Source organism: Rhinoraja longicauda, chromosome 4, assembly GCF_053455715.1.
Source record: "Rhinoraja longicauda isolate Sanriku21f chromosome 4, sRhiLon1.1, whole genome shotgun sequence".
Taxonomy (NCBI): Eukaryota; Metazoa; Chordata; class Chondrichthyes; order Rajiformes; family Arhynchobatidae; genus Rhinoraja; species Rhinoraja longicauda.
The window spans coordinates 49857266-49869812 of NC_135956.1; the positions used below are offsets into that span (position 1 = coordinate 49857266).

General features: G+C 40.2%; 1 protein-coding gene across 2 annotated transcripts in view; it reads left to right on the forward strand.

Moving 5' to 3' along the window:
* The first annotated feature begins 3101 nt into the window (after positions 1–3101).
* nfatc1 (nuclear factor of activated T cells 1) overlaps positions 3102–12547 on the forward strand; it is a 204182-nt gene continuing 194736 nt past the window's right edge. For both annotated transcript variants that reach the window (XM_078398631.1, XM_078398632.1), the window contains exon 1: positions 3102–3207. In XM_078398631.1, the coding sequence (XP_078254757.1) occupies positions 3114–3207 (94 nt within the window). In that variant the 5' untranslated portion in view covers positions 3102–3113. The remainder of the gene's footprint in view (positions 3208–12547) is intronic.

A 12547-nucleotide genomic window follows, 5' to 3' on the forward strand; every position in this document is an offset into this window, starting at 1 on the left:
CTTTGATATTCTAAGCTCAACCCTACAACTGGATGACTCAAGGGCTTATAGATGTCAATGTTTATGAGAATAAGCTGGAGATAGAAGAGGACAACCTCTTTTATGCATAGACCTTTTTCTTTCATGTCCATCATCCATGTTTCAAATGTTACATCACTGTCATCGTCCGTCCTGAAAAGGGCGCAAGTTTCTGACGACAATCAGTGGGAGCCATCACTTGTACAATAGATGATGGTGATAGCAGAATTAGCTCAGGACACTTCCAGTTTCCAGCCCGGCGACATAAACACTTCTGCTATGGGGCCTGCATAGACCTGATATGAGGACATGCAAAGAGCAGACACTCTTGTGTCTGTGTGTATTGATTAGGCCAGTGGTTCACAGGAACACCAATGGAATATCAATTCCTGTGTGTATTGATTAGGCCAGTGGTTCACAGGAACACCAATGGAAAAGTCTTAGCATGGAAGCAAATGTTATATCCACACTTGTTGCTGAAAAGATCACAAATAATGAATTGCATTATTCTAGCTTTCTCCCTATCCACAATCGGTCTGAATGAATCATATTCTATCTTTCTCCCCCGACCACAATCACTCTGACGAAGGGTCCCAGCCGAAGCGTCACCTATCCATGTTCTCCAGAGATGCTGCCTGACTTGTTGAGTTACTCCAGCACTTTGTGTCTTTTTTTATTAACCAGTATCTGCAGTTTCTTATATCATATAACTGGAATATTATCTGCAGTTGTGCATTAAAAACAGATCATTAAGTCGGGTATTGAGTGGGAACAATAGACTCCCATTGAGATTCATATTGCAGTCATTTTTTTAAATGAGTCTTAGGAAACAGAATATTGTCATTTTGTCTAAAAGTATATTTATTTGTCAGTAACAATGACATGCAGTAGTTTTGTTTACACCAACACTGCACTTACAATATAAAGACCAATCTTAATCTAATAATGGGGCACAACTTGTTTTGAGAAGTACAAATTCCAGAAGACTAAATCCTATCCCCTTTAGAATGTAGAATGTGGAACAGTGAGTACACTGCAGGAACGGCCCTTTCGGCCCATGATGCCTGTGGCCACTGTGATGCCAAATTAAACAAACCCTACCTCCACATGATCCATATCCCTCCATTTCCAGCATTTTCATGTGCATGTCTAAATGCCTCTTTATGATTAACATTATTCTTGTATCTGCTTCTATCACCATCCTTGGCAGTGGTATATGTGAAAATAAAACTTGCCTCACAGATCTAATTTCAACCACACTCCACCCCCTCACCGCATCTTAAAGCTATGCCCTCTACTATTTTCTTCAGATTTTAACAACTGATTACTCTAAAAGTGGTAAACCTTGGTACTAATCCTTATGCATTATGTTATACCTGGAATACATTTTCTGTATGGTTGGCTTGTCCAATGATGTTAATCAATATTAAACAAACCAGGGCCACTTGGATAGCACAATAGGTGAACATGTGACTTCACAGAACAATGACATGTGTGCACACTTCATATGTGACAACGGAAATCTGTTTTTTTGTGGTTAGGCATTCAATTGTTAATGAGAAGTTCTGTAGGGAGAAAAGTAAATATAATATTTGCTTCTATAGCTAAGGGTGAGACCACAGGTCTGTATTTGGCTTTGGTTACTATATTGCAGAAGGATTGCCGCTTTGTTGTAATGGAGAAACTTGTATTTGACTAAGATCCTGAGAGCTAAACCCTCTGGGGCTGTGCTCCTGGCATAGTCACCCAGGGTGGACTTGTCAAAGGGGAGGTTCCTGACAAAACACGGTCCAAGAAGACCTCAATGTTGATCAGGTGGAGCTGGCGGCTGGCCAGTAGGCAGAACTCTGCAACAGCTGAGAAGGTGGAAGAAGGATACAGCAGGAAGAGACTCCCAACAGTAATGGAGTCCATGCTGTTGGATCAGAATCTGCCGCTGTCAACGATGGTGGCTGTCCATGCACCAGTCCCCTCATGTTAAAAGATGTCAGACACAGGCATCCACCCAGAGGGATATTCCCACAGAATTGACCCACCAGGTCAATCATACTTGACATTGAGCGATTACTGATGCTGATGACAGAAAAGATGTTGGATTATGAGGATAGAAGCTGATTTTGGAATCGGGGCTGAGTTGAAAAGATTCCGCAGTTCTAGGTGTCTCTGCTATGGAGAAGCAGAAAATGAGTTTTCTGCTTTGGTTGGCCTAATCTATATGTAGATTAAAGTCACCTATGATAACTGCTGTACCTTTGCAACACACATCCCTAATTTCCTGCTTGATGCTATCCCCAACTGTTGCAATTGTACGCATTTCTATAGCTTCGTCTAGCAACTCGTTCCCACCATTCTGTCCGAAAAAGTTGCAAATCATGTTCCTTTAAAATGTTTCCCCTCTCGCCTTAAACGTGTGCCCTCTGATTTAAAAGCCGCGAATGGAAGTGAATTAATCAGACAATATCACCGTTTCTGATATTACGGAGGGGAGAAGGTAATATACCTATTATAGGTATATGGACAATGCGTTGGGCGCATTTTTATATCTGTTTGAGTGTAGTCGACTCTCCACCCACGACCTGCATGGTTGTGAAATTATCATTTTTATTTTTATGTTGGAGAAATTCAGGTCGTATTTTCATTAAAATGTAGACCCAAATGTTAGTTGGCCCAATTCCACTGGGGCAAAGAACGGAGAGTTGCTGAAGACAGCCGCCACAATAAGTGACATAGCAGGCGCACAAACTCGGGCAAGCCACAAGCTGCATGTTTGCATGACATCTGTCTTGAAAACCGGAAACCGAGTGAGTGCGATTAGAGGAAATTCGCTGCTGAAATAGACAGGAAAGGCTGCAGCAACAAGTGAAGTCGTTGTTGAATTGCCCACCCTGGAGAGATCGGTTGCAGCGGAACAGTTGGGCGAATATACAAGTGGAAGGGTGCAGGAAGCAGGGAATAACGCTTGGTGTAGAGTTGTTGCCGTGTTTACCAGAGGCTGCAAGCAGAGTTGGCCGCCGCGCTCAGCTGCGTCCGTCTTGCCGGAACCATCGTTGGCTTCTGTATCCCCTCCAACCCGTACCCCCCATCCCCGCACCCCAATGACTTCTCTGTGGGAGGACGAGGAAGAGTTTGACTTCGGCATTCTCTTCGAGTTTAACCAGCGCGATGCTGCCTCCAGCGCTGCGAGAGGAGGTTTGTACAGGTGGCTTACGCCGCCTCCTCAGTTTGAGCTATTTTGGTTATATCTTGACTTGTTTTGCCTGTCAGTCAGCATATATTCCTGCCCTATCTCATCTGCTGCTGAAATCCTCAACCACTCCTTTGTTGCTGTTTTCTTGACTATTCCAATGCACTCTTGATGGTCCCTCACTCTTTAAAGTACATTCGAGTTACTCATACTCTACACTTGAATTACTCACTCTGCACTCAACGCTCTACACAAATTACGCACTTTCTGTACCATACTTTCCACACTTGAATTATTCACTCTCTACTGTCTACTCTCAGCACTTGAATTGTTCACAATCTGTGTTCTACTCTCTGCACTTGAGATCATTGCAATCATGTTGTAAATTAAATGGTGTTAATTCCTAACCACCGACGTCTGACCATCTCTCAACTGAGCAACGCGTCAGTTTTAAAGTGTGCGCCCTTCTCTCACTACTTTTTCTTTCAGCTCCTTCTGAGAACTCGGAGAAAGTTTTTTTGCATCAGTCTTCGCCGTGAAAGACACCAGCCACGTTGCCCGAGATACAAGAGAGTCCGGGGGTGGAAGTTAGTGGAGTGGCTATCACTAAGGAGAACGTGCTTGGGAAGCTGAAAGGTCTGAAGGTAGATGTCCCCTGGACTGGATGGACTGCACCCAGGGTTCTGAAAGAAGTGGCTTTAGAGATTGTAGAGGCATTGGTTGTGATTTTTTAAGAGTCAGGGGTGGTTCCAGAAGATTGGAAAATTGCAAATATTACTCCGCTGTTCAACAAGGGAGCGAACCAGAAGAGTGGAAACTAGAGGTCGGTTAGCCTGACTTCAGTGGTTGGTAAGATTTTAGAGTCCATTATTATAAAGGATGAGATTTCTGAGGACTTGGAAGCACATGATAAAATATGCCCAAGTCAGCATGGCTTTGTGAAAAAGAGATCTTGACTGATGAATCTATTGGAATTTTTGAGGAAGTAAATAGCAAGTTAGACAATGGAGAGTCAGTGGATGTTGTTTACCAGGATTTTCAAAAGGCCTTTGATAAGGTGCCACATATGAGTCTGTGAAAGAAGATGGTAACAGGGGGAAGATACTAGCGTGGATAGCAGGTTGGTTGGATGGCAGAAGACAAAGAGTGGCAATAAAGGGGGCTATTATTGGTTGGCTGCCAGTGACTAACAGTGTTCCGCAGGGGTCAGTGCTGTGGCCCCTCTTCACAATGTACATCAACGATTTGGATGAGGGAATTGAAGGCTTTGTGGCCAGGTTTGCATGTGATACAAAGATAGGTGGAGGGCAGGTAGAGTAGAGAAAGAAGGGACTCTGTAGAAGGACTTGGACAGGTTGGGAGAGTGGGGTGAGAAGTGGCAGCTGGAATACAGCATAACAAAATGTAGAGTCATGCATTTTGGTAGTAGGAATAAAGGTGTAGGTGATTTTCTAAATGGGGTGAGAATTAAAAAATCAGAAGTGCAGGGATGTAATGCTGAGGCAGACTGTATTTAAGGTGTCACAGTATTTGGAATATTGTGAGCAGTTTTGGATCCCATATCTAAAGAAGGAATATGCTGGCATTGGAGAGGGTCCAGAGGAGGCTTACAAGAATGATCCTAGGAATGATTGGGTTAACATATGATGAAAGTTTGAAGGCACTAGGCCTGTTCTCGCTGGAGTTTAACAGGATGAGAGGGAACTTATCGAATAGTGAAAGGCCAGGATAGAATGAATGTGGAGAGGATGTTTCCACCAGTGGGAGAGTCTAGGATCAAAGGCTATAGCCTCGGAATAAAAGGACGTACCTTTAGAAAGGGGATGAGGAAGAATTTCTTCAGTCAGAGGGTGGTGAATCTGTGGAATGCAGGCCACATCAATGGATATTTTTAAGGCAAAGATTGTGAAACTCTTGATTAGTAAGGGTGTCAAGGATTATGGGGAGAAGGCAGGACAATGGCAGTGCGATGGAAAGATAGATCAACCTTGATTGAACAGAGAAGTAGACTTGACGGGCTGCATGGCCTAATTCTGCTCCTAGAATTAAAAACGAACTCGGCCCCAGTTCTGTCTTCTTTCTCATCCAATGCCTTCATTTACCTGAGCCTGAAGCTTTAGTATTCCCCCGTACACCAAATGATTGCTCCAATATCTCCTCATCTGGTTGGGAGTGTAACTTTGTTCAACACCACACCTTTAAATGTTTTACCATGAGAGAGATACTCTAAAAATGGAAGTTGTTTAAGCCTCTCTAATAAAACTGACCTCTATGGTTTTGTTTGTTAAAGGGCAGGGAATAAATGAAAAAAAAAACTAGCATTCAGAGTTAAGGTTTGCTATAGTGGTTCCATCAACAAACATTCTGCCTGGTATATTAAACTAATACCGAAGGTGGGTGTAAAATCCCATTCCTACAGAGATTTAAAAGCATGAGTTAAGTACATCCACATGTCTGCTTGCCGTTCTGTGATGGAGCGCAACACTTTCTACACCCTTAATTTCCTGTTTCTCTTTTATTCACAGTGGAACATTTCTACTTGTAACACTCTTCAATGATTGGGGAGAATGGGCAATACCCCTTCCTCCCACCCCCTTGTGTCACTCCCACACCACCACCACCATGCCTCACACTTTGCACACAGTGATCAAAATAATTTGGGGACTTCAAACACATGTTAAAACTGCAAAGAGTTCACAAGTACTCTGTCTCTTCACAAACTGCTGAAGGGATGTGTTAGAGCTGTCTCTGGTTGTCGCAACAAACAGTTTTATTGTAAAGGATCCAATAATGTCTTGGATGTTTCCCATGTTGTCTGCTGAGAGTCAGTTATCGTTTATAATACCAGGGAACAGAACAGATAGTACTAGTCATGACACTATTACACAATTTGAGAATAATGTACAACAGAAGTGATTGTAACACAGTAAGATGACACCGCAATCACTGTGGTTGGTTTTTCCTGCTCATTGATCGCTGTTTAGCTGGATGAGAGAAAAGCACAAAAATGCAAGTGCTGAAAATGTGTAACAAAATAAAATGCTGGAAACATTCATCAGGTCAAACAGTAGCTGTGGAGAGGGGATCTTTTCAGGTCGATAAGCTTGCATTGGAACCAGAACTCTTATCTTCAACCTGGGGCATTCACCCTATTCCCTATTGACCTGACCTGCTGACTGATTCCAGCATTCTCTTGTTTTACTTAATTTTCTTTAGATGGATGAAACTTTGTTTACAATGACAGTTAGTTTAAGCGTTGGTTAAACGTCAGGATATGAGTGCCTCTTAACCAAAGATACTAGAGGAACAAGATAGGCACTCGACCCTAAAAACCATAGTATGTCATGATGCCATTTTAGTAGGCAGAAACTTGCAGAAACATTTTAAAAGAAAAATAACAAAAATCTGTGAATTGATAGACGAGATATATTCTGCATTTTAATTTTTTTTTAAATTTTTAAATTTTTTAAAGCATATGTACAAATAATAATAAACGACAAACTGGTTATAGAGTTCTTACATAGCTTAAATTTTTAAATTTTTAAAGAAAAAATAAAGATGAAAAGAGGCTGGAAAAAAAGACTATAAACTAATAGAGAGAGAGCAAAGAAAAAAGAGAATTACTAACATAAAGATTATGGGGATAGATCCGGGAGTTAATGAGTATAGTTGTACATCCAACCCTAAACTCAAGTTTTAACTTTAGTTTTAAATTTTAGTTTTGTGACAAACCCATTTACTTTTTTTAAAATTCAATAAATGGAGACCATATTTAAAAAAAATAGATCTGGTTTGTCAATTAAGGCAAACCTTATTTTTTCCAAATGCAAGGTCTCGGTCATTTCCGTAATCCACATTTTAATTGTGGGGGTTACTGTTTTTTCCCAAAATTTAAGTATTAATTTTTTCGCAGTTATTAAACTGTAGTCAAGAAAGCGTCTCTGACTTAGCGTAAAGTTTGTAATGTGTTCTGATAATCCTAAAATTATTAATTTTGGATCTAAATCCAGTTGGTTATCGATAACTTTAGAAATGATTTTTAAAATATCGATCCAAAAATTTTGGCATGTTTGTACAAGTCACAAAAGTGTGAGTTAAATTGGCTTCTTGAAATTGACATTTATCACAAATAGGAGAGATACTTGGGAAGATCCTGTTTGATATATTCTGCATTTTAATGGTATCATCACACATACTGTTCCCCCAAAACACTGATTACACTGCGAGAGGCATAGTGAACGGCGGGTTTTGCCTACTAAAATGGCTCCTTCAGTATAGGCGATTGCAACGGAGTGGTCCATCTTGTTCCTCTAGTATCTTTGCTCTTAACCTCTCACTCGTTCATGTAAAACAGACTGTGATCCTGTGATAAACTTCAAATCACATCCCATAATCACCTCAAGAGCTGTCTCTGAAGAATCAACCGCTTTCCTCCCCCCCCCCCCCCCCCCCCCTCAGTCCACATCCACCCACTAGTGGCATTCCCTCTGCACATTCACACGCACTATCGTTTGATTGCAGCCCTCTGCATGCTGCCATTTCTTGTTGTTTGAGCTGGAACGCACCAAAACAATCTACTGTGCACTAGCCTCCATTTGTCTCCCTATTATAATATATCAGGGTGAAAATACTTGTCCTCACTTACCAATACCTTCACCATGTCTTCCTCCATTTCTCTAACCTCCTTTAACTGCACATATTAGGATCCCTGCTTTGCTCTGGTGATTCACCTCCCTTCCACTCCTTACTTTTGCCGTCTAACTTTCTGCTTTCTCCCGTTTTGCAAATCTCATTCCGCAAACACTCATCTCCTCCTTCCAAATCTTTTCTGAAAATCTTATGACTTTGTTGACAGCTTTATTGGCTCCCCCTTTGTTCACATTGTGTCGATTGTTTTGTGCCTCTGTAAGATAATTTTGGATGGTTGATTAGAAGAGTTTTATAAATCTAGTTGTATGATACGGAAAATGCAGCTTTTGAGATGGACTTTGCCATTGAACCCTTAAAACAGGTGATGTAAACCAGAATTTATTGAATGAAGCGCTGTTTAATTTTTTTTTTAATATGGCTCCACCACCAATTTTCTGTCAAATAGCGGTCTTTAATCCGGACAAAATTACGAGAGCACACTTGAAATCCCCCCCCTGTATGTGCCCCCCAAAATATGGTGCTTAAGTTTGGTGGGGCGGCTGATTTTGACCGCATCGGGACTTCTGTGCTCGATTAGCAGGTTACATTTGCTCCCTAGGGCCAGGGCTCTGGAAATCCGGCCAGGCCGGAGCAGAAGATATGTTCCCATAGCCGACTTCCGAGGCCAGCTTTGTGGGCCGATACCTCGGCCCCTCCGCGGCTTTGGAGGATCATTCCGGCAATGTTCGACTCCTCTTGGAGGTCGTAACCTCTGTTGGTCTGTTAAGACAGATAATCTAGAAAGGGTCTAGAAACAAGTGTGCTGGGAAATCAGTGGTGAACCTGTACTTGGAAGCTTTCCTATCCTTTATAAGATGCTCCATTGAGTTAAATAGACAATCTTTAAAATTTAAACATCCGTGTAGCAAATGCAGCTACCAGTTTTTGCACAGTAAGATCTCACAGATGGAAATGGAAAATGTCAAAATTGATTTCTGTTACTAAATTAACTGTGGGACAAGTATTATTTGTGGAACCTGGGCAACCTGTGCTGGTATACTTGAAGATGAAGCCCATTTGTGAAAGCAGACTGGATATCACCATCTCGAGCCAACCTACGCTGAAATATTGGCTTAAGGTTTCTTTGCCCTGATCTCTGAAGTAGACTTGAGCCCATAAGTGTCCAATTCAGACGCATGTGCAACACCCAACTGTACACGGATCAATATGTAATATTGGACCAGTATTCGAATGTAGGAGCATGACAGAGCAATGGGTGTTAACAGTCATCCTTGCATTTGGAATGTTAATACCAGGAGGTCACTAAGTGATATTAGGTAAGGATAGAAACAATAAGTGGAAAGAAATCTTGGGTAAAAATAAAATAGGCATTGCCAGCTTCAGATTAATTATGATAAGAAATGTTCATTCACACTCTCCTCAAGTTTTGTAACTTTCCCATTTGAGATGCAGAAAGACTTTGAACATCCATATACATTTACTGCTTGACCTGGATTTTTTTACTTCCAAATTTGTAACACCATTTTTATAAAGAAGTTCTTTTCAATTCCTGTTGAAAATTTTAGGAAAATTTGCAACAATGAGGGAGTCCATTCCCTCTGAAGAGAGTGCCTAACCTGTTGAGTTCATCCAGCATTTTGTATTTCGCATCGACAATTTTTTATGTCCTATTGCTGAGTTTCGTACATTAAAATAGGAATATGTTTGAAAATAATGGAAAATAATGGTTTTGGAATGGACTCCCTCATTGTTGCAGGTGTGAAGTGTTTTTGACCACTGAGTTCCTCCACCATTATGTGACTCGCTGAGATCCTCTAGCACTGTGTGCAGTCTGAAGGAGGGTCCCGACCCAAAACATCATCTGTCCAATCCCTCCACAAATGCTTCCTAACTCACCGAGTTTAAAACATGAGTGGGGCAGCATTAATCAATCCTCTTTGTCTGTCTGTTTATCTTATATTCCCACATACACTGCTTGATTTAAAGTAATATTATGGTTTAATTTTATTTTTGGACACAAATTTGACCTGGGTAGTATTTGATTATCAACAACTTCCTTACTCAAGTGTTAAAGGCTGAGATATTAATGCATTTGTTCCTTTCTTTGGAATATGCAGTGTCCATGGGAAGTTTGTTTCCATTCATTATTAGCAGGGACTGGTACAATCATGTTGTCATACAACATGGTACATACAGTTCTTAAAGATAGATTTACATTTATACATACCACAGAAAGCTAGTCTGCTGGCTGTGCAATACTTTGTGACTTTCTGAAGTCACGAATCTCCTATGTAAGTGCAAATTGTTTATCTGTTATTTTCTATGTCTCTTCCCATTCTCTCTCTCTCTCTCATTTTTTCTTGCTCACTGTTACTGGCTTGCACTTTTTCTCTTTTGTTTCTCTTTCTTCGTTCTTTTTTCTCTTTTTTCCTTTCAGTCTTTTCATAGTCTGAAATGAATTAAGGATATTTTTTACAAGCAACATAAATTGTGTGGCACTGAATATGTTTCCAGCACCCTACATTAGCTTTGGTTAACAACAGTAATGAAATTTCTATAAAATTGTTACAAATATATTGTGATCGTCATCATTTTCATAGAGCCAATAGATTTGAAGTTATTTATAACATGTTCGTGGAAAGTAGAATTCAGAACCAGAATCATTCCCAATAAAATAGGTTCAGGTTCATATCTTCAAGAAAAATATGACCGATGCACTAATTATTTTTCATGGAAAGTTTGTATTTTTCCCCAGATATTTTTATATTACCTTTCTCTGACAAATGTTAAAAATATGTCAAACAAACAACTGGAATAAAATAATAAGTATTTACAGAAAGTTAGTTAGTATTTCAAGTTTTTGACTTTTTTCTGTTTTTAGTTTTCGATATCCAGCATCTGCAGTGTTTTGATTTTCATTTGATAAATATACAATACAAATAAGAATTTGTATAATACAAATAAGAATTGGCCAGAGATCAAAAATACCCAAGATAACAAATTGAATTTAGGGGATCTCAAACTAGTATTTGGATGTATCTCATGAAATATTTGACAAATTAGCATTGTCAGTTAAATGAAACTTTACTGAAGTGAATATATGTAATTTTGCATCAAATGACTTAACAGCTTGAATCTTTGGTATTACTCATAACATCTGTCTAATGGAGAAGTTCTGGTCATTGATACCTTTTCCCCCAGATGCTCTGAATGGCATACAACTTACAGCCTTCAGACCAAACTATTTAAAGCAATATAATCACTTCCAACAATGGAGCAATGAATTTTCTTAATTTTGGGCAGAATAATTTGTGAATTTCTGGCTTGACAAGATTAAAGGGTCACAGTGATGCAGTTACTGCCTCACAACTCCAATGATTTGATTTCAATCCTGATTTCTGGTATTGTCTGAGAAGTCTAGTGTTTGCAGGTTCTCTGTTTCTTCGGGGTGCTCTGGTTTCCCCCACCCATATCCCCAAAACATATGGGTTGATGGGTTAATTGGTCACTGTAAATTACTCCAACTTTCTAGTGGAATTCCTCCTAAATTATTAAAAGGTAGTTGATGGGAATGTGGAGGAAATAATGGGACCCTAATCATGTCTCGATAATGAACACCATTTGACCACCTCCTGCATTACCATGGACTTATTTTTTTAATCTAATTGTGTTATGCACTTATGTCTTGCTTTCTGTGTGTTGCACAGTCTTTTCTATTTACTGTCTAGCGTGATTTACACATAATTTGCACTTTTGAATGATGTGCCTGTTTTGCTGCTGCGAGCAAGATTTTCATGGAACTTGTACCTTGCTGTACTTGCACATATGACAATAAACTAGTTGGTGTGGACTTAATGGACCAGTGGATGTTTAGTTTAGTTTAGAGATGCAGTGCGGAAACAGGCCATCCAGCCCACTGAGTCCACAGCGACTAGCGATCCCCGCACATTAACATTATCCTACACACATTAGGAACAATTTAAATTGAAATCAAGCCAATTAACCTACAAACCTGTACGTCTTTGGAGTGTGGGAGGAAACAGAAGGTCTCTGAAAAAAATCTATGCGGTCACGGGGAGAACGTACAAACTCTGTGCAGACAGCATCCGTAGTCAGGATCGAACCTGGGTTTCTGACATTATAAGGCAACAAATCTACCGCTCTGCCACCATGCTACCCACAGAAAATGGAGTGTTTATCTACTATTAAAACCTTTCGGCATCAAATACTGCCAAATCAGGCTGCAAGTAGTACAGAGGCCACTCCAATCTCAACAGTGTGTCTTAAACCTAGCCTCAGAGCAACACTTGCACTGTATACCAGCATGACATTTGTTTCTCCTGCGACTATTCCTTATGTGTGAGAAAATTGTAATTAGCATCAGATCATGGGCAATTTATATTGTTGAGTTGTGCCTGGAACTGGCATTGTTCAACTTGAACCCAAGAGTTAAGGCCAGACAAATCGAGAAGTCAATCCTGATGGCAGACATTTAGGTAAATTATTCTATAGTATAAACACCAAAAAAAGAACTGGAGCATTGATGGGGATAATATAGAATGGCCCAGAAAATCTGATGGGCTAGCACCACCAAAGTCACAAGCATGTTGATTAATGGAGTTTTACTGTAATAACTGAGTCTCAACTGAAGCACCTGAGATCCAGGAATTGCACAAAAAAGCTGTAATAACACAC